Source organism: Pavona decussata, unplaced genomic scaffold (assembly GCF_977016875.1).
Source record: "Pavona decussata unplaced genomic scaffold, jaPavDecu1.1 SCAFFOLD_371, whole genome shotgun sequence".
NCBI classification, from domain to species: Eukaryota; Metazoa; Cnidaria; class Anthozoa; order Scleractinia; family Agariciidae; genus Pavona; species Pavona decussata.
The window spans coordinates 592,390-615,663 of NW_028145747.1; the positions used below are offsets into that span (position 1 = coordinate 592,390).

Sequence of the window (23,274 nt, forward strand, 5' to 3'; positions counted from 1 at the left end):
AAACCTGTCACGTGACCTAACATTCCAAACCTTCCTTCTGATTGACTTGGAAATGAGGCTAACGTAATAAAAGATGGCGCCCATGTCAAATTTCATCAAATGTTGATTAGCCTTTGGCTCTTTTGCGTATTTTTTAATCCACTTTGGGTCATTTAAGACGTGTTCCGGTGTTAGGCAGCCAGTAGCTTTCTTGAACCAACTTCTTGAGAAGAACCTGCAGGAATAAATTTAGGGTAAATTCTGGGTGTTTTTCGTGAGGATTGTCGGCTCTGTCAAATCGCAGTACACGTTATAACTTTACATGACACCAATGCGTCATACAAAATGCGTGAACGAAAATTGGCCAAGTAGCTCACCGGAAGTGAGTTGAGATAAGATAAGCAATCGATTCAATGGTAATTCATTTTTTTAATTTGCCACCTCAATTAACCTCCCATAAGATTTAATACGTAGACGTGAAGGTTTCTCTAAGTAAGTTTTCTTCTTCTTTTTTTTTTTTTTAATTCATTGATTTTACTTTTGACGAAGATCACAGCTGTCGTTTGGAACTGTAGAATCGAAAGCACATAATTGCTTCCTGCTGAGCTTGAAAAGTTCACTGAAGTGAATGGATTAATTTGCGATCTATGAACGTCACGGGTGTAACCAGGAGACCACACCCAGATCATATTAAATGTTGCCGAATGCTGGCAGCTGGTTTCTAGTAAGAGAGGAAGAATAAGTACAAGTCCAAACCCGTTATTGATTTTGCCTTTTCTATCTGAGTATTGATTGCTAAAGGATTCTCAAACGAATGAAGAAGCTGGGGTTAGTCAGAGGAATTAGAGGCGCTTAATTTAGCAATACCAATATTAGCTACAAAACGTTGAGAACTGCAAGATCTTCTGCACATCCGGATCAGTAAAATACTTAAGATAATAAAATCAAAACGAACACGTTGAATGAATAATACAAAAAAATACTTGTACTGAAACTGGGTGATATTCAGTTTCCGTTTGGAAAAGAGACGTTCTTCGAGGGTTACATGAAATAACTGGTGAATACGTTACAGGACTAGCTGTAGATAAAGGTTTACAAAATTTAATACGAAAAGATGATCAGTAGCTAAGCAGATTTGATGTCATTAATGTAGCTTATCACCTCTATTTATACCATGGGTTTCCAGCGTCTTAGGTTTGACAATCAAGTGGGCTCCGCGAGCCACTCTTACAGTACAAAGTGTCTATTAGATGCATTTGTTCCATACAAGGCTCACTTCACTAAGAGAATCGATTGAAAGTTGATATGGCTGAACTATGGTGTAGATTTCAGGAACGTGAGCGGAACTGACGAGCATGATTATCGTGGAATATAGACAGACACGTGAGTAAACGCGTAACTGAGCAAGGTATAACGTGCTGCCGGGTGGAAATATGGTTCGCCGGCGCGGAGTCAAACCTCGGTCCCCTGCATTCAAGGCAGACGTGTTAACCGGTACATCGCAGGTGAATCTACAGTACATGAAGCAGATCGTGATGTAATCTCATACCCAGATCTCAGTCGGTTCGGGAATGTCGTGGAAGATCTGGGTACGATATTAATCGTGACGTACATATACCTCAAGCTCTTCCTCACCCAAACTTAGGTGTAACCGTTAAATCGGGCGCGAAGCCATTCTCGACCCCAGAGCCACTCGGCTTTGACGTGAGCCAGTCATGCGCAAAAGGGAAAAGCTCTAGAGTCGAGATTGGCCCGCAGCGTGCGATTTTGAGCTGCACACAATGACGCATGTGCACGAAGAGAATTTTTTCAAGCGCCGAAGGCGATCCCCTGAAAGGGGGTGTGAGGGTATGCTGCCCCAGAAAATTTTTTGCCTTGTAAATCAAAACTAGGCAAACTCACCGCCCATGTCCTTGCAAAAGGTAGAGTATTAGTTCCAGGAATTAGCCTAGTGGTAAGGTTGTGGAGCTTTCGGATACACCGATCAGTGCGAAACTGCATCATCCTACTCGAACACCCCCTCTCCCCCACCTGAGGGGAATAATAGGTTGCCTTTTTGTTCAAATTCCCGTTCCCTGGGCCAAAAAGGCGTTAAAAAAATGTCCTGAAAAAGAAAAACGAAATGCAATAAATTATTTTGCGAAAGATTTCGTAATCCTCATTGTGGTGCGCCAAAAACAATCGAAGAACGCAACTCAATATTACCTTACGTCCGATTTAGACAGTGTCTTTTTTTGTTACCTTCGCAAGTGACTTGTTTGGGGCCCGTGATTCGGCAAAATATTTGATTTCGCCGACTTACGACTGAGGCGGACTGCCGAGTACAAGCAAATTGTAGGTTTTATTGACAGGATGCGATCTCACTGCACCGTGTGTGTGTTTTCGTTTCAGTAAAAACGAAAAAAAACTTTAAAACTTTTTAAAACGATATGTAGGGGTCTGGAATCTTTTTCGAAACGCAAAGTTCTGAAAGACGTCCGCGTGGACAAATGTGAGAAAACCACACTGCTGATTGCGTTTCTATGTTCTGTCGACAAAATACGCAAAGAAGGCGCAACAATTTGAAAACGGTTTTCAGGCTAGAATCTTTTAAAATGGCAAACATTTGAGGAAGACCTGCACCGTTTGTATCGTCTCGCGTTATTGGTCGGGAAAACGAGGAACGAACAACGAAACAACGCGCCTAGACACAAAATACTATGGAGCTGCAGGTCATCTGGATCCAGTGAAAATAGGGCTTACAAAAGGTGCAGGCCTTCTAAACAATGGAAACCTCATTCATGTACGAAAACAAATGACTTGTCCCCAATCTTCTCTGCCATAAGGAAATGCGCGAGACAAGGGTGGGCGAGGGTTAATGGGAAGGACGAACAGAACACACGACATCTGTATTCTTTCCCATCGACCCTCTCGCCTCATGATTTAACACTAAGAGAGATGACTAGGGATAAGTCAGCAAGCACAAGATAAAAACGCAATCGTTTGAAGACACGTACATTTCTTTTTGTTTTCGTGTTCGGTCAACAGGAATACACTTGAACTTCATAAAATGGCCGCACGAGCTGAATCAGTTTTGCATCTTGAACAATGAGCATCGCATTGTGGACTCCGGTGTTGTTCCTGTTTCACTCAGCGATCATTTTCTTATCTTGAACAATTGAATATCGATCATACAAGCACTTTGACATCAACGCTTTTAAAAGAGATCTTGAAAGGGTACCCTGGCATGTTATTGAAAATGAAGATAACATTGACGATGCCGTATGCACTTGGAACAAGTTGTTTTCGGACATTGCGGATTCTCACGTGCCGGTAATAAAAACGCTAAGAATTTTTGTAGTTTTAGCTTCTTTGCTTTTATCATTTTTTTATCAATTTGAAGTTTTTAACCCCATCGATGATATCTTTGTAGTTTCAGCTTCTAGTTTGAATTGCTGTTTTTATCAGTTTGTAATTTTGTCTTATATATTGTATTTTTTAACCTTTTGTATATTTAATCTTTATAGGACCTTTCTGAAAATCACCTTAAGTGACCGGAAGCTTCCTAATAAAAGATTATTATTATTATTATTATTATTATTGTTATTATTATTATTATTATTATTATTATTATTGTTATTATTATTACTATTGTTGTTATTATTATTATTATTATTATTATTATTATTATTATTATTATTATTATTATTATTATTATTATTATTACTATTATTATTAAAAAAAGAAGACTTTCAGACGTGGCTTCCAAGTAAACATTTAAAAAAAAAAAAACTTTTGACGCCATTTTCTGTTTCCAAAGATCGTTTCGATCCTTTAAAAGGGATGTTGGCGTACACGAACAGTTTGAATCTGTTCCAATTCTTACATTTTTGAGTCACGGTATGTTTAGAGAACCAATACCAATCCTTCCTGATCCTTCCAATGTTTAAGCTGCTATTTACTTTCCGGAAAACAAAAGCCATTAGTTTCCCATGTTACTGAAGTTTTAGATAACAAACAAAAACAGACAAAAATAATAAAATTAAACACCAAAGAAAACGCCATATTTGTTATCATCTCAATTAAAACTAAAGTATGACACCATTAAAGCCGGCTTTCTGAATATATCATCGGTGCCTAATATTCGTCTCATGGAGTTATGAATCGATATAAATCGCACTGTGCGGGTCATTGTTCTCTTTTTGAGCTATTTTTCTAGAAGAATAGCTCTTTTGTTGTCGTGCGAAACATTTTTTTTTGGTGGATGGTACTCAATCACGTGGTCGCTACGATGGCAAGGTAAGCTTGTATTTCTGCTCCAAACAGAACCTGACAGAATAATTATCTAAACAGAAAATTACAAAGTGTCGCTTGTCCTCCTGGTCTTAAATGCAAAATTCATCCTTGCCAATTCACGTTTGTAGAAAATTACGATAGAAATGTAATCCGAGGGCTTGAAGTGGGAATGCAGCCGGGGGATGTGACCTTTCAACATAGCTTGCATCAATATGCTAGAGAACGAACATTTACGTCTCTGTACTGAGTCAAGTTGAACGGTAAGATTCCGTACAGCACTGATGTTTAAGCTAGATTTCTTTTCTTTATTAACCTCACACTAATGCAACGTTTGTTTGCGATTGTCGCAATTCCTTTAATTTTTAGAATGTGGGCGAACTAGAACTAAACTATTAGGAACTGCTATCAAAATGGCGGCCGAGTTGTTCAGGAGTAAATTTTCAAGATTCCAATATGTCGTCAGTTTTCAGAACGAAAACAAACCTTTTCGAAACGGTAAATCGAAAGACTAACTTCTCGTTCGGCTTACGCGTTTGTTTTGAGTGTTTTCATCAGCTATTGTGCTGCGAGTGTTGGTGGTTTAAATGCCCAATTTGGTACTCGGTTCGTTTGTATCGCTAAGGCCTCCAAGGCGTTCTGTTTGGGGACACCCAACGAGACCCTGATTTCTGCAAAATACTTAGATCGTTTTGTGTGCTTTTAAATACATATTTGTGTAAACTGATGCAGATTGATCCGGTTCGGATCGATATTGTAGCTGAAAATTTAAGTTGCAGAAACTCTTAGAAGAGGGTCTTAGGAAACGGTACTTTATTCCCCGAATTTACTAGCTGTTGTTGGTTTCACGAAAATGCTAGCTGATCTTTTTTCGCATTTTTAACGAAAACGAAGGAATTAGTTTAGGGATCTTCCAATGGAAACCGGGGTACGTCAAGCGTTATCCCGCCAGTCATGCACAGTCGGCGTCCGCGTTCTCGTTGTTTACTAATAGAGTGTTTTCACATGACGTCACGGCGGCCATGTTGGTGTCCCGAAACAAAGAAATGGTGGCCATGTTGGTGTCCCAAACTAAACCTCTGGGAATTGAACTCTATTTTTATGCAAATACTTTCTTTTGTTTCAGTAAACCAGTATGGCCGGTAGTCACGTGAATGAAAACGCTCAATAGAGAGATTTAGCATCGCCTATACGTGAAACGCGAACGGCAAAAATGACCACGTGACCACGATTTTCCCGCCATTTTTTCGCGTTTGCCGGTTGCCGTTTCTACGTGAAAACAGGCTATTTCGCGTTTGCCGTCTACGTGAGAGTACTACGTAAGTATTTCTTCCTTTTTTCTTATACATATAAGTAGTTAATTGTTGAAAACAAGTACCCCAATAATTTTCCGGCAAGTCATACTGGGGTAAATTAAGTTTCATGTTTGAAAATCCCCATAACTCACTCCTTACTGCACTTTTCTTCATGAATTCACCACAGTGAGTCACATAAACAGCTTCAGCTTCATCGAAACTCGCAAAATTAGCTAAAATCAAAAGGTGAAACGTGAAACGGCAAAGTGTGACGTTTGCCGTTTCTCGTAAACGCGATGCTAAATCTCTATTCAAAACAGTCAGTAAACTGGCCACGAAAAAAAGGAATGAAAACATTGCAACACAAACAAAGCTTCGCTTTCCTTGTGTTGCGGGAGGCTCTCTTTGCCTCGTCTCTCCTGAAAGCCTGGCTGCAGCCCTGCTTAAGGTCACTATCATCTCAAAAGACAACCACCTTACTTGCCCCCTCTCAACAACTGCGGCCAAACGACCTTCGCTGGTCACTATAATCCCAGCGAAGGAAGATACCCATTTTCCCTTATGTTGAATTTCTCGAAGAAACTCGCCTTCTTTGCTGTATACCAGCACACGCAGGTTTTCGTTTCTCTCTTCTTTACCGGCAACAAGGATACGCTCATTTGGCCAGTGAAACGGAACATCAAGACAGAGATAATATCTTTCTACTTCCAAGCTAAATTTGAAACGATGTTCTCCTTGTCCATTGAATACGTGAACATAGAAAAAGTAGGTGCCTACTACCACAACCCGCCCGTCATTTGTGGCTGTGATGCCCTCTGCGTGTGATTCTTTCTTCTCCAAAGCTGAGAACAAACTGTCCATCAGAGTCGTACACGTCAACATCGTAAAATCGTAAAAGTACGTTTAAAAAGCGGCTGCAATCCTTCAGTTGTAGAAAGGTGGCAAACATCAAATCGCTTTCTCTGTATAGTCCGGAGTTTTATCATCAGTGGAAGTAATCTTTGACAGTGTATCTTTCCTGAAATCTTCTCTAAGAGACTCAGTTCTGAACCAAAACATCAAATCAAACGTAACTCAATTACAATGTACAAGTTTGCTGTCACTGTACGTTATACGTAAACTTGACTTTTAATTAATTACAAGAATCTAATCTATGACTGTTCAAAAGCATGCCGCCTTTATCTTTTTTGAAAAGGGCGATGCATCTTCCAAAGCTGGTAGCTGACAAATGGCTTTGCAACGGGCAAAATCTGAATAATCAGTGTCTTGAAGTTCAAGGAGACTACTTTTGCTAGAAAATCAAAATGGAGGACTGAGGATCGAGGGATCGGGGATCTGGGATCAAACTTAGCATTTGGGCGTTTATTTCATGGCAGTTAAATTTAAAATTGATAAGGCCACGTTTATTATTGTAACAAACGCTTTTATTAATAAAACAAGAACAACATTCTAACAGAAACTCCATAGTTTCACTGGTTTTGACTTTAAAATTTCCGTTTTAACGCCTTGTACATTGTATCACAAATGCCCCCAAAGGTCCCTAAAAGATACATGCACAACAAGCACCCCCGTCAATGCTATACAGAGAGTCTAACCCCCCCCCCCCCCGCCCCATCGATTGTCTATTGAATCCTTCAGTGTTCTGGTTTATTAATCAAAAGTCAAAAATGAAAAAAAAAAAAAAACCGATTTCTTTCAAGGCATTGAGTGTGAAAACACATATCCCATAGTAATCCCTCCTCCGTCCCAAATCTAGTAGCGAGGAATTAATGTTAAAACACTTAAAAAAAAAAAAAAGAAAGAATAAAAGAAAAGGAAAACACATTAGATATATTGGAAAATTAACCCAGAAAGACAGATGTTCAAAAACTGATTTTCAACTGGTCGACGGACACCAATGATTCAGTCCGGGTTAATGTCCGTCCCTGTACAGCTTTCTTGGAGGCACGATCAATTCGTTTCAATTCGTTTCGGACCGCGTGATCCGAAATGGATTGATATTGATCGGAGGAAAGACAGAGAGAGGCCTAGGAACTAGCCTACCACATCACATGATAGCACGAATGAGCGGAAGTGAGAGGAAGTTGAGCTCCCTTGACTAGCACTAAAAGGTTGGACTTACGACTCGAAAAATCAGCAAGTTTATCATCGTTTCACTTTAAATTTAATAGTGAAAGCCATGCATTCGATTTTGCAAGCAGCTGTTAGTTCTTTGGTGAAGGAGGGTATTTCTGCAGCAGTCAGTGATGCAACCAGAGGGAATAGTCAGCAGAATAGCGGGCTTCAAACTAGGGATCTTCAAATAATTGCCAACGGAATCCAAAGTGAAATTAGCGGTGTTAAATCAAAACTGGACGCACTTACGAGGAAAGATCTTCTAGCAAGCATCAGCTTCTTTGACGAAGGATTTTCGTACCTGTGCAAAGCGTTTGAGGAAGTGAACCTAAGTGAGAACGGAACAGTTTCACTTCTGCTACCAGCAGCAAGAAAGGACGAAAGAGTAAAGGTCAGCTTTCCCACATCGACAGCTTGGCTTCATTTATTGACTCTGGCTGAGGGACTAAACGAATTGAACGAATCAGCCGCAAGGGCCCTGTATGACGCCAAGAAGAGATTTGAAGACGCTCGCAAAAAGGCAACAAAGGCTTTCTGCAATGAAGCACTCAGTATAACTCAACGCATTCTAGCCATGCGTTATCGTGTCGCGGCGACGATATTAGAGAAAATTGACAATCCTGTAGAAGCATTACCAGCGTGTTTATCATGCCTTCGTGAGCTGCATTCTTTGCCTGAGGTTGAGAGATCCTTTGAGGCAGGGAAGAAAGGGAGCGAAATTCTGGCGGATATTCGTTACGTGAATAGCGTTATCTGCGATGTCACGCAAACAGTTTGCGGTGGTGGAGCCCTTCCCACCTGGCCTTGCGTTGTTGTTAGAGGTGAGAAAATCGATCCATTGCACGAGCGGACGACCAAACACTACTGTCAAACTTGGTCGTTTGGCCAGAAGGGAGAAGGGGGACAAACACTGAAATTTGCGTGGAGTATTGCTTCGAATTCCCAAGGGCATTTCATTGTTGGAGACAGCGTGGATCGAAACGCAAAGGTGTTCGATGAAAGCGGCGTCTTTCTGAGCTGTCTTCACCCTTTCGCTGAAGAAGTGCAGTCTGAATATGAGCACGAGATCTGGAATGTAGCCTGTGACCAGCAAGACAACGTCTTCGTACTAGTGCTGAGAAGAAACCAGGATGGAATGGCTGGTGTGAGTGAAGTGCTTGTGCTTGACAAACATGGTCGCTTTACTCACAAGTTCGCTCTGACGAAAGGGTTTCGTGGATATTCTCTGGCGGTGGATGAGTTTAATAGAGTGATGGTAGTTGGAGGAAGCTTTAATGATGTACGCAACAATGCAGTGGAGGTGTACCATAGCGATGGAGGCTTTCTTCTAAGGTTTGGCCCAGATATTTTGAATAATGCACAAGATATCGCAGCTGCTCATGACGGTCACTCCTTGGTACTGGACGATGATGACGATTCCACATCTCTTCGCGTCTTCAGTGCAGAAGGTCATCATTTAAACCGGTTTTCCATTCGTGGATCGATACCGCATAGTGGTTCTGCTGTGGCATTCCATCGTCCAAGTGAAAACGTGCTCGTTGCCTCACTGCAGTCAGAAAAGCAAGTCGAAGTGTCCATGTATTCCAAAGAGTTGAAGTTTGTACGCGTTATACAGTTCAAATCAAAGGGAGGTCCCTTCATAACAGGAGTTGCAGTGTCAGTGAAAGGTCGCATTGCGGTTCCTTGTCAGAACACAGTTCTCATGGCTTGAAGCTTTCAATATAAAGAGTACTTTTTCTCGCTTTTTTTTATATATGTGTTACTTGGTTTAAAATTTTGAGAAGTTAAAATTGGAGAACAGAAAAGTGTAGACAATTGTTTTCATAAGAATGGTCGAAGACGGTTTAAAAATAAGACAATTATTAACAAGACAATTTCATGTAAACAATGATAGTGGTAATCATAATCGTCGCAAAATCAAAACTGACCAATCTCAGCACACGTAAACAGCGAAATCAACCAATCAGAATTCGAAGCAAATATGAGTACAGTCACGATTAGTTTTGGTTTCGCTTCTTTATTGGTTGAGAAAATGGCGCGCACTTTGCCAACCAATCAGAGTGCAGTAAAGAAAAATTAAAATTGTTAAACAAGAAGTTCCGCTATAAAAGGGCAAGCCCCTCCTTCATTTCACACCTTTGTGGACGTGAGACGCAAATTTAGACGCTGCTCAGTCGTGACAAGTTGTTGACTCAAGCGTCCTCTGAAAAAATATGCCTCAAAATTTCATAATATCATCACAGCAATATAAGATATCAAGTTCTAATTTGTTTAAAAAGGGTTATTCTGAAAACGAAGCCAATTTTATCTGTAAAAGCCGAAGAAAAGGGCACATGTTGTTTGTCCGTTGTTTACGCTCTAATGGTTGATTGACTACTGTGGCCTGGCCAGGCCCCTTTTATACCGGAACGTCCCATTTAAGGCCCTGTACGGCTTTCTCCCACACCCTCGGTGACGTAACCGAGACAAACGTCCGGGGAAAGCCTCGTTTTTTTTTCGTTCGGAGCACGTGACCCGAAACGAATTGACCGAGGTGAAACACATAGAAGGGCCTAGGAACTAGGCAATACTTAACTTAGACCGCGTGAGGTGAGGTCTTATAAACTTCCCAGGAACTTCACAGAACTTTTACAGTAAATCATACAATAACATTATACTGATTATACAGTTGTGGTTTTTAAATACTGAAAAGAAAAAATCAAATTTTGATGCTGAAGTCCCAGGAATGTAGATTTAAGTAAGTGAGAATGTATTATTCAGTAAATGACACAGGCATACTCGGAAAAAATCTGAGTGCCCCTATCAGGAGTCGAACCTAAGACCTTCCTATTACTAGTTCGGATGCTCTACCACTGAGTTACAGGAGACTCGTGGGAGCTAAGGCCATTAAACTAGGTTCATAGGACAAACGTCATCCATACTGTTAGGATTGGAATGTCATGTGTGGCATATGCGCAATGGAATGAATGTGATGGACTATATTAAGTAATTAATGTAAACTTCTTTTAGCTTGTCCTTTGTTTCGGGGTCCACGCGTAAAAGCCCGTAAAAAATGAGGATGACGAGTTTTAACAAATCCGGGATCAAATCGTAATAAGTGTTGCACTCTTTGTATGATTTATTCGTTTGGTAAGGGTTAACTTTGTCTGGTTATTAATAAATACATAAAAATAAATTAATCAGTCAACTTTGTTTTACGATTAACAAACTGTGGCCCTCAGATTCCAGATCGATTTAGAATTTAGAAATGTTGGCTTTTTAGGAGAGGGGAAAACCGAAGTACCCGAATAAAATCTTCACGGGGCAAGGACGACAATTATAGTTACTTGAGGGACTGGTTATGAAACTTTGCCATGAAAACAATGGTGGTGCTGTTTATGTTGGAAGGGGCCGTGACCCTGCACAATCCTTTGTTTTAACGCTCACTCCACAGTTGAATATCTTAACAAAACATTTCGATTGGTCAGTTGCTCCAACACATTCCAAATTCTATTGTTGTTTGTGCAGGGTCAAGGCCAAAAACGCAAACAAAAACATATAACAAAGACGTTTGACAGGTTTCATAACCATTGCCTTCAATTAACTATGCGACAACCAACGACAAACTCAACCTACATAAAATGCCGAGTCCTGGAATCGAACCCGGGCCACATTGGTGGGAGGCGAGTGCTCTCACCACTGCGCCATCCCTGCAGTGCATGTCATTTGATTTGGTGATAAACCACAAGAAGCATATTTGTTGATGTTACTCGAAATAAAGACTACACTAAAATGATTATCGTTGTGCTACACCTCCGTATATCGTTTTGTTTTTGACAGGTCGAGGCGGGAAGGAAATTCTTCCCTAGGAAACACTTCCTTGATCCGGTCGCTGTATGGTTTTATTTTGTTGGCCTTTTCTACCTGATACGGTTGTCTTTATACCCGTATTTGCCAAGGTACTCAAATTGCCTCCTACGTTAGGCTATTTTGAACTTGCGTAAGAGATCCTCTAGAGAATTTTCTTTTTTTGCGACTGCAAGGAAATGACTGCAATTTGTTTTTCTGATAAGAATCCCGCGCAGTTACAGATTATACTCTAGCCTCTTACGCATTCGTTTTTTGGGTCATCACGTCACGCAATCCTCCCCAGGATTGCGTCACGTCACGAGCCAAGGAACGTCTGCGTTAGGGAAGTAGTCAAAACTATTATACTCGAACTGAACCGACCAAACCCCAAAATAGATGGTGCCCTCTGCCTGCAACCCCCCCCCCCCCATTCCTCAACCTTAAAAGATGGTGTCTTTATTGCATAGCCACTCCTCTCTCCAGCAGTAAAAAATGACAATGAGATTCAAACTTCCCTTTTCTTGTTTATGTAGCAATACTGACTTTTACTAGCTGAATATTTCTGTGTCAACTCAAATTTTAAAGCCAATGAAATTTTGTCAGTAACGTTCACGAGATAGGTGGTGTCTTTGATAACCCTCCTACCTAGACAAGGTGGGTCCTCTTCAAAAAAAATTATTAACCCCCCTCCTCCCATCTCTTTATTTTAAACCCACATCCCCTCCTCCCTTTTCTTTTACAACCAAAACAGTAAACAGCAGACTGAATTTTTACCGTATCAATGTTGGCATAAATTTCTCATGCAGTACTTGTACTCAATAACAACCGTAATTTATCACGAAGATAGCATACACATCATTTCAATCATACAGTATTTATTTAACAATCAGATTCCATTTGGCCTTGTGTATGTATTCTGATAAAAAATCACTTTGTTTAAGTGTCAATGTATTTAGCGCAGACCACAAATTAGGGATACTCCAAATCAAATTGCATGCACAAATGATGTCAGGCCGTGATACGTTAGTAGTGGGCTAAAAGTTGTAGTTAACGTTGCCATCAGTGACCGGTGAATGACTTTGATTTCTCCGGCTAAAACTATGTCTTTCTGCCGTACAAGTCAAATAAGGCTTCAGTCCATTCTTTAATTAAAGCAAACAAAACGCCAATGTTGTACATTCTGATGTGCAAACTGAGTTGTCATGGCAATAGTAGCCTGATCAGCCACTGTAAGAAAAACGTAAAAATGTTTAGCAAGTTTTATCACTGATTCGGGAAGAACCATTATATTTATTTGCACTTTCATAAATATGAACGTAGAAACCCTTCTGATGGCAAAATATATTGAGATATTTAACAATAGGCAACAAAAGAAAACAAAGTTGATGACCTTTTTTTCCTTAAAATCTGATCGAAAAAAGCGTCAATTTAGATATCACTATACTGACAATGTAAGATAAGAACAGAACCCGAGTTATCTTACATTCATCGATAAACAGGTGTAAAAGAAGTGTTCTTTAAAAAAATAGGGAAAATGAAAACTGTTAACAAAAATATTAAGATATTTGTCAATCGACATCAAAAGATCAAAAGAAAACAAACATACTATCTTCTTCTAATTTTCTAAAAGTCAATTTAGAATAATTTTGAATGATATCGCTAAATTTCATTGTGTCCACCCGTACAAATAGTATATTCATTTCCAAAGGATATAACGCTTTTAAACAACCTATTCAAGGTTTATGATAAAATAAATATACGAATGACATAGCTATTGAAAAACCCTCATTTTCATAAGAATTAACAGGGAAATGGTACTTTACTTCTCTTGCTTTTCCGTTTCATTTTCAGAGACAGAAGGTTTCTCGTAACATCTTTCCGATGATATCATGTGACAAATAGTTGTTTGAATAAAAGGTAGTACGGGAACAACAAATACAACGAAAGCCTAAAAAGAAAAGATAAACATGAGAGAAACTGTTTATTCTTTTCATTTCTGCAAGAGTAAACACTGCAGTCTTCAACATCATTATTCCATCGTCTACCTATTATTTCACCCGTGGGAAAAGACCATAAGATTGATACATCAGATTTGATATGGGTTCTCACCTTTTATAACATAGATAAGCCTTTGGATATCAGTTAGCCCTAATGGTTGAATTTCGTCCGCAGGGTTAAGTCATTTGTTCGGCATCCTAGGAGAGGAGAAGTCATTCCAAGCATACGTCGGAAAATTGCTTTTGCAAAGTTTTTGGTAAGTTAATAACATTTCTCATAATCTTCTTCGTTTGTTTAACGAGGGTGATATTTCATAGTCTGTTACGACTGACAAACCTGTTGTCCTCTGTTTCCGGATCGAATTGGAATTTGGAAATGTTGGTTTTAAGGTTAGGGGAAAACCGGAATACCCGGAGCCTCTCATGGCAAGTACGAGAACCATATGCGGCGACTCCGGCAACCAAACCAGGCAACATTTTTGGGAGGCGAGTACTCTCACCACTGCTCCATGATCCACCCCTGCTGCACAAATACACAATTCAAGAATTTTTTATTTAATAAAATAAAATAAAAGATTCAATCTACTCAATTTCGACGTACATGAACTTAAACTAGTAGCCAACTCCTAACTCAGTGATGTGCACCTTGTTGGCTATGAGCATGCCGAGTTCATATACTACTGGGTTGCATGGAATAAGTGACAAAACTACTGTATCATTGAAGACAAAGACACACTCAAAGAGTAACGCATTACGTTATATAATGTGGCTGTAACTGTGAACCTTTGAATGAAAGCTCAGAAAATGAATTCCAATGGAAACTTCAATTTCTACTTACCTAGAATGCTAGCTTCTTTTCTTAACCCTTTCAATCAGTTCCAGCATTGATCAGCATCCAATTTGTCCTTGAGATACGTGTATCACTACTTGAACAAACATTCTCAAACTTATTAAGGGCGTGTCCGCGTAAGAACCATTCACTCAAATTTCGGTGCAAAACAGATTTCCTTCATATTTTCTGCACAAGACAAACAACATACACAATGAACAAAGATGGTGATAAATTGGGCTGATTCACTTGTGTTATTTTTGGGGAGTTTTCGTTTTAATAGCCACCTCAAAAAGTACATAAAACCAAAAATTAAAACACAAGACGTCGGGATCACTCTAAAGTCGCTTAAAAATTACACATTCAGTGAAACAGAATAATTATTTCAGAATTACTAGATTATTATTTCTTCTTTCCAAATAACTAAAAACTCAGTGTTTTTCTTTATCAAAGGAAAGCAAAGTTTTGATTTTTTGTTTCATCCTCTAAAAATCGCCTTCGCCATTTTTTAACAATACAGCCAAAAGTGCGACCTCGGTTTGAATGATGACTTTGATCACTCTCTGGTACTAAGGCTAAACAGCAAATATAATAATTTAAAGTTGTGGGAACTCTTCAGTTTGAAGTGCAAAAAAAATTCAAGTAAGTTAAAAATTTAGCAAATTCACTTTTGTCTTATAGTGCGTTTAAGCTTCAAGCTGGACTAAAGCTGGACTAAATCGTGCACCAAAATATCGTGCCAAGTACTCCCTCTATCGTCTGCTACAGGCTTCGGTAAATTGAGTCACGCGCCACGCATTCCTGGTCAATATACATTACATCGATACATAGCGTGAAACACTGTTCGAAGCTTCGCATCCAGCTTTTGAATACTGTACAGATGAACTGATTAAATCGTTCTTCTACCTAAAAAATATAGAAGCGTTTACACTCCACTAATCGAAGATTATCTTTTTACATAGTAATTCAACTACAGTACTAAGGAATGCAACATAATGAAATTGTCATATTGCCAACCTATCTAATTCCCCAAAAGCAGAGCATGGAAGGAGGCTGAGTGATTTAAGTCATCGGAGATGATTTAAAGAAAAACTACAAGCAAAGATATCTCGCCCTCTTGACCTGATCATCAATTTGAATTATTTATCACTCAAGGAGCATTCGCATCCTTAGCTTGTACAAAACAAGACAGGTACTGCAGCAAGGCCTTCGCCCTGTGGCAGTTAGCTTTGAACTTTACGTCAAAATGGAACAAAATTGTTTTGACCATAGCGATGTTGAACTGGTGAATTTTATTCTCTTTAACGTAGTCACATAGGTTTTATGTGTCAAAGATCTTACCAACAAAATGGACACCGGCTGCAAGGGCTGTACCCTCTGTTCCACGTAATGTTTTTTCTTCAACTACAAGTTTTAGATTTTATAGTAGATTTTAAAGACTAGATTTTAGATTTTTAATTTTTGTAACTGACATTTACGCACACTTATACAGTATAACTAGTATTACTACTATCATTATTATTAGCTAGTTTTAAGTTGTGTCCCCTAATCAGTGTGGGTGTTGTCCCAGGCTACAAGCCTTGACTTTTTAATAAAGTTTTTGTTTATCATCATCATCATCATCATCATCATCATCATCATCATCATCATCATCATGCTGCAGGCTTAGTTGCGTTCTTAGGCTGAGTTTTGTGGCAATGTTTGTGAGAAGCTCTCCTTCTTCTTCCTTCTCCTCTGCTACGGCATCTTTGAGATCAATGTTCTCGTTACCACGCCTCCTTTGCGCAGCAGCAAGGCGGGAAAAGAATCCCTTAACCTGACATTTGGTTAGCCATTCTTCTCTTCCTCTCATCCTTTGCGTTTCGCATATCAGAAGCTACTTGCCCGGATCAGCCTTATCCCCTATTTTTTCTACCCACATTTAACTTTGCCGTCAAGTATTTCTTCACATTGTCAGAAAATTTGGTTGATCTACCTAGAGTCCTCTGAAGAGCCTACCCGGCAGGTAGTTTGCATTTGGATCTCGAGCATTCCATCCGTACCTTCTGTTGCAATACTGCTTTGCCTTTGCCACTGTAACTCGTCCTGTGTTTCGCAAATCAAGGGGAGATCTAATTCCATGGTGATTTTTTAAGAAAATCATCTCTACAAAATACCACGTAACCTTTATAAGATCTTTTTATACTCTTTGCGATGGCAACTCAGTTCTACTCACGAATGTCATTCTTAATTCTTCAGTTTTTTAGTACTGTATAATCGAATACCGTATGATGCAACTGGACTTGACATGTTTGCTATGATCAACATTTTTATACCCGTCCATCGCATGGTACAAGCAATGATAGCTTTTACCTCATCTCGTGAATTTTACTCATTGGGATTTTTTATTCCTATGTGAATAGATTTTACATTTTATTATTCTAGTTACTTGTATATAGCCACAATGTTTAGTTATTTTAATTTTATTTTCTTGTGTAATACCTGAAAAGTAGCTGGTGAGCTGTCTGATTAAAGCTAAGCGTATCTACACAATAAACCTGACTTGAACTTGAACTTGAATGATGCAATAGATACATATAAATTTCAGCATGTGATGATGTTTATTCAGAAATGTTTCGGTTTTGAAAGATTAGCAGCCAGCTGCAGATCTTATCAGGCAAACTGGCCCTTAATCACACCTGATGAAAAGGTTCCCTTCATGCAAGTCGTTTTCTTCTTCTATTAGTTCTCTGCCAATACCAGTATAAACTGGCAAAACTCGTTTTTTTTTTAAGTTTTCAAATGATAAAATTCCCAGTTTCAAGCGACATTTAATCATAATTCAGTTTTTTATACAATAGATGCCGTAGATCACATAGGCGAGTAGAAAATGTTCAGGAAGTAGATGCCATTGCTGAAGTATACTTTCATAATGGATTTCAATCGAAAGTTTTGGGAGAAAAGTTTAAATGGTAAACAAAGAATATGTTGGAAGAATTGTACTGCTTCCATGAAAGAGAAATTTATTTTACTTTTGATTATTAAGCATGTGCAGCGAATTAAGGGGGAATGTTATTTCTAGGCCAATATTCCAATCGATTCCACTAATTTAATGTTGCATTAGCTGATAGCCTGAAATTTATGTAATGTTTAAAACACGAGCAGCAGTGTTTTATTGGGATTTAAAACCACGAGGCGCAGCCAAGGGGTTTTAGGCCCGATAAAACACGTGCTGCGAGTTTTTTGAACAGCTTCAAAAACATTCCTGGGAAAGCGTGTGTCAAGAGAGTTCATAATAATGATGCTTTTGTGAACGTTGGAATTTAGCATATGAGAAAAACATTAAACACCGCATACTAATAAGGAGGAGGTTTTATCCGGTTTTAAAACCACTGCACGTGATGTTTTATCAACCATTTGATAGGTCAATAGGCTTATGAATTATTAATGAGCTTTTGAAAACATGCTAATATGATTTTAAAACAAGCCCGTATTCAAAGAAGGTGTGAGTTGAAGAACCGCATAGAGGTGAAGCCACACAGTATACGGATGATAGAAATCCGTGGAGAATACTACATCTGACATCTGTTGAACTTGGTGAAGAGAGAACAGAAAAGCAAACGTAGTGAGTAACTTTGTTTATAACCAAAAGCTTTCCAGTAAAGTTTCTCTAAAACCAAAAAGGACAATGAAATCGTCCTACTGAATTGTAACACTGCACCTTTCGATAAACGTTAACCATACATGCCATTTCCAAACACATCAAGAGCTAATCTTCGAACTAAAATTCGTTGCTAGTTATATAGTAGAAGTATGAAGATTGTGTAACCGGAAAAAGTGAAGGAGAAACTCACAAGGCAAAGTTTAGCGAGCAACAACATAAGACATTGTAAATTAACCCTTTTCGTGTGTCAGATCATTCAAATGAAAGCTACTGTGTCGTGCTTTGCTGTGTTCCCTTCTATTATGCTACCGGACGACGTGTTTCTCACTTTGGAGTTTGTGGATGGAAACGTTTAGTGTGAGGCCATTTGTTAATTAAGAGTACAGCTAGGCTTGACGGTTTTTTTGGAGGGACTGCGCCTGGAGGCCCTCAGTCCCTTATAGGTATAGAAAATAAAATGAGTTGGCACTTTTTTATTAGTTTTTGAATTCAGTTAGACTTGAGACTTATAGCAAGGATTGGCGCTTTTTACGGCTCAGTGCAATTAGAATAATTTGCCTATGTAATAAGTGGGCAATACCTTCTCCAAGTACAGAAGAAGCCCTACATTTTTATCGTGTTGCAGTTCCTTTTTCTGATGGCACCTGTGCGTGATGCATGAAAAGTAAGACAATAAAACAATGCCGTGATCACGCATGAAAGGCAAAACAAGTAAACAATAGTAGCATAAATATTCCATGCACTCGAGCCATCACGCAAATCAGAGGACGTGAATTTTACAAAATGTTTAGCTGGAGTCCAATAGGAGAATTTTTTGGCCTTTTATTAAACTTATAGAATAGAGATTAATTCTTGGAGGCCTGTAACTCGTCGTGTGTCCCCAAATCATGGGGAGTTCTAAATCCATGTTGAGTTTTCTAAAGGACTTCATTTCTGACCACGGGACCTTTATAAGATCTCTCTCCGTTCTTTGCGATGGCAACTTCTTCTTACAAATGGCATTTTTCTTCATTTTCAAGGTATGGACGAATATTGTATGATGCAGTAAATACAATTATTCAGCACATGATGTTGTGAATTTATAATTGTGTTTTTAACATCAATAGCCTCGGATCTTTATCTAGAAAAATTGACACTTTATCGACTGAATGTTGCCACTTTTATTCAACAAATGACAGCTTTTTGATACTCGTTCATTGGAAAAGTGATTTTTAAGAGCGTGTTTGCGTAAGAGAAATCGCTGTCAAAACTCGTTGGAAAATAGATTTTCTTCATGTTTTCTTTACAAGACAAGAAACATATACAATGATCAAAAAATGTTGTTTATTTTGAATGATTCGCTTGTTTTGTCTTGTTGGAAATTTTGTTATAGCCACCTCCAGAAGCTCTGTGAGCAAACTCGTGAATTGAACTAGTAAATGAAATGGCATCTGGGATGTCTAAAGTCAGCGACACACCTTGCGATTTTATACGCCGATCGAAGCGAATTTGATCGCCCCCAATTAATGCAGACACATTCGGAGATTTTCTCCGCCGATCGCAGCAATGTGGCAGTTTCGAAAAGACACGTCATAAAATTGCCCAACCTGATGGGTTGACTTTCCTTGCGATTCGCAGTGATGAGCGTAGAAAATCACGGGAACGGGCACATTTGGCGATTGCCGGCGAATTTAATCGCCGATATCTGACATGTCGGCGATTTTATACGCCGATCGCAGCGATTGGCGAAAATCGCAATCGCTGCACCGGGCATACCTGACGATTTTCGCCGATCGCGCGCGGGGATCGGCGTATAAAATCACCAAGTGTGTCGCCGGCTTTATTTCATTTGTTTCTTTGATTTTCATACCTAGAGTATGAGCACCAGTTGTTCGCTACATATAAAACAAAGAAACACCGCTGTGGCCGTTCTAATCAAGCTTCCAGTTTTCCACCCAAGAACCCTTGTAAATATTTCTCCTCGCGCCGCGTTGTTGCCGAATGAAACTTGATTCAGTTGCCTAGCACGTGACCGAAATCTTGCTGGTACTGTATTTTCATTGAGGTAGTTCGTCTCTGCGTCCAAACGACAGCGGTCTGTCAACGTTTTATAACATCGGAAGGGGTTCTTAATGTTTCTAAAGGTGCCATTTTGGCTTTACCCAACATAAATATAGAAATGGGTGAAGCGTTGTGCGGTACGCAGTGGTTGTCGCTATACGTATGCAAATTTTCAATGTTTACGTTTTTTTCGGTGAATCGATCATATCCCTAACACTCGGCCCCAAAAAGAAAGTTTTTGCGAAGTTCTAGTTTTCTATTTTACACTTGGCCTGTCACTCATGGTATTGCCCTGGATCTTTAAAGTTATCATTTTCTTTTGTTACATTTTCAGACAACTTCACAAGTAATTTATTTATCTGAGACAAATATAGTTCCTCGGTGTTTTTCAGTTCCCTCCGCGTAAAATTAGATCTGTAATTCCCAAAATGATCACTTACTGAGTAAAAACTATATCTGAGAATGGTTGTTACGCGTAGACGCTCTTAAAATTTACCAGGTGAACAGCCAATAAATGACTTTGGTCAGGCGAATGAATCTTGATACCCAATGAAACAATAAACAGGAAATTCTGGTTTAAAAGGAGCCGGGTCTGGCCATTATCACCTTCAGTTGTCAATCGACAATCAAGAGCGTAAACAATTGTAAAGAACATGCGTCTTTTTTCCATTATATTGATAAAATTAGCTTATTTTTCGGAATAAACCGTGTTAACCGAATGAGAAACCGATGTACTCTATTTCTGTTTAATTTGATGAAATTTTGATGCCTATTTTTTCAGAGGACGCTTGAGTCAATAATTTGCCTCGACTGAACGGCGGCTAAATTTACATTGGCACACCCACAAAGGTTTGAAATGAATAAGGGGCTTGGCCTTTGATGGCGGAACTTCTTGTTTAAGGGTTTTGATCTGAGATCAAATACGTGCATTCTAATGAGCAGCAATTCAATACAACATAGATTCGAGTGTTTAAATATAAAGTGTTCAACGCAAACACGGAGGGGTATCCGCTGCATTCTGACTGCTAGCATTTTAATCCTATGATTCATCGTTAAAAGACAAAAAAAAAAAAAAAATAAAAAATAATTGATGTTGCTTTGGCTGGCCTTCATCTAGAAATCGTTTTTTTTAAGACTCGTTTAACGTAAAATACAGTTGCCAGTTTACTTGTTGGAATTTAGCAATATAAAAATGAAAATTTTTCATGCAGTAAAACATTTTGATATCTTGCCTCCCGCATCGTGAAAAAGAACATTTGTTATTTTAATTTTTTAGTGTACAATTGTGATTAATTCTTTGGAGGTAAAGGTTAAAACAACTTTAAAAACAGACAAAAGTGAATTCTGTCTCAGTTTTTCTTTACAAAAAAGTGTTGATTGTTCTTTTTCTGAAACAATCGAAGAAAAATAATAGTCAAGTTTGTTTTTGCTTCTTTGTGGCAATCCCTTCTAAAATCTCGAACAGCTAAACTTACAAACAGAAAACACAATGACACTCGTTATAAGTAGTTATTGTTGTTTTTTGAAATGCTGTAATCACCCGCTGTGTGATAGTAAATATAAGCTAACGACCTCAGTTCTGCATCGTAGTCTGCATTCATTTCTGAAGCTACCAGACAAACAAGGTAAGTAAAAAAATCATATGCTAGTTATTTTTTGCGGTCCAATTGCATTCTGAGAACTCCACTAATCTTCGTCAAGGTACCAAACGGGAATATTAACGCAAAATAGTTAAAACAGTTCTTTCCCGCATTTCTACATTCATTTTATGGCTTTTTAAAACGCAAATCTGTGTAAACTACAACTTGATCTGTTCGGATGTTTTAGCTGAAAATTTAAATTGAAGAAAATTTTGAGGGAACAATACATATTTCCCGAATTTACGAGCTGACGTTGACTTTCCGAGAATGCTGCTAGCTGGCCTTTTTCACACCTTTAACTAGGTATTTGCTCCTTCAAAAACAGAAGGGATTAGTTTTTCATCGCTGCGAACGTTTGAGGCGACCTTTCGCTGGAGAAGACGCTGGTTTTTCTTCTCAATTTGAATCGACTTTAGGTGGCGGGTTGTCTTTCCGAACAGATATTCCACGGTCGGTGGAAAAAAACCGGTTGTGTTCCCTGCTTCGTACGTGAGTTCTTGTTTAACATTTTATTTGGCAAAATGTACGCATGCTCATTTGAAAACTAGTCCATACACCATTACTTGTAGCGTTTACGATTTGCTCCGGTTTTTTTAGAGATATTTAAAATCGCGTTTACGACAAACTTCAAACGGCAAAACGTGAGGTACGCTTTTATAATTTCTTTAAAAAATTAGCACATAAATAAGAATAGTGCAAAATTTTGACCTGAAAACAGGGAGCGGCAAATATAGGGTAAACATGGTCACGTGGGCATTTCTGCCGTTTGCCGTAAACGTATGCTAACGCTCTCTACTTTCAACCAATCGCCGTCGTGCCAAAAAAGTGTGTGTGCTGTTAGAAAGAAGCGAAAACAAACTTGATTACCTTGTTCTTCAATTTTTTCGAAAAAAGAACAATCAACACCTTTTTGTAAAGAAAAGCCGAGACAGAGTTTACTTTTGTGTGTTTTTATAGTTGTTTTAACCTTTACCTCCCAAGAATTAATCACAATTGTACTCTACAAAAATTAAAATAACAAATGCTCTTTTCACCATGCAGAGGGCAAGATATCAAACTGTTTTAGTTTTAGTTTTCATTTTATATTGCTACATGCCAACAAGTATACTGGCAACTGTGCTTTACGTTAAAAGATTCTACAGAGAACAGAGCAATGTTTGGTCGACGATCTGTGCGCATTTATCGTGTCCTAAATCGCTGTTGCACTACCGGGAAAAAGCTGCAAACAACACCTGGAGCAACACTGTGTGTTACATTAAGAAATATTTAAATAAGGAACCAGTCTGATCTTATCCCGTTGATTGTTCAGTTAACCCCTTACGCAAACACGACTGCGTCGGTTTCGAAAACGTTAAAAAGAAAATTGTGATTGGGGCACAGTCACGACCTAACTGTAATTTCATTTGACAAAAATCTATAAGTTTTTTTGTTCGATTACAGTGAACCACCCACGATCGCCGCATACGGTAGACTTAAAATAAGAACGTTTAATTTGGGGGTTGAAGCTGAACGCTCCTTTTTTTTTTATTTTTGGAAATTTGAGCCTGAAAAAGTTCTTAACATGTTCTTATTAAGTTACCTGTTGTGGTATTTCAATGAATCTATGCGCACGTGACCAAGACGGCCAGGTGTTCAG

At 38.8% G+C, this 23,274-nt stretch overlaps 2 protein-coding genes across 2 annotated transcripts in view; both read left to right on the forward strand.

The window, feature by feature from the left end:
- The first annotated feature begins 7,589 nt into the window (after positions 1–7,589).
- Positions 7,590–11,426, forward strand: LOC146452350 (uncharacterized). The gene has a single exon (XM_085098023.1). It carries the CDS (start codon positions 7,726–7,728, stop codon positions 9,370–9,372), a length of 1,647 nt encoding a protein of 548 aa, XP_084954149.1. The 5' UTR covers positions 7,590–7,725; the 3' UTR covers positions 9,373–11,426.
- A 10,181-nt stretch (positions 11,427–21,607) lies between these two features.
- LOC146452351 (uncharacterized) overlaps positions 21,608–23,274 on the forward strand; it is an 87,989-nt gene continuing 86,322 nt past the window's right edge. The window contains exon 1 of the mRNA XM_085097957.1: positions 21,608–21,623. The gene's annotated coding sequence lies outside the window, so the exon portion shown is untranslated. The remainder of the gene's footprint in view (positions 21,624–23,274) is intronic.

What these genes read in the sequence shown, in the direction of transcription:
- LOC146452350 (XM_085098023.1), top strand. Translation starts at nt 7,726, where the DNA reads ATGCATTCGATTTTGCAAGCAGCTGTTAGTTCTTTGGTGAAGGAGGGT.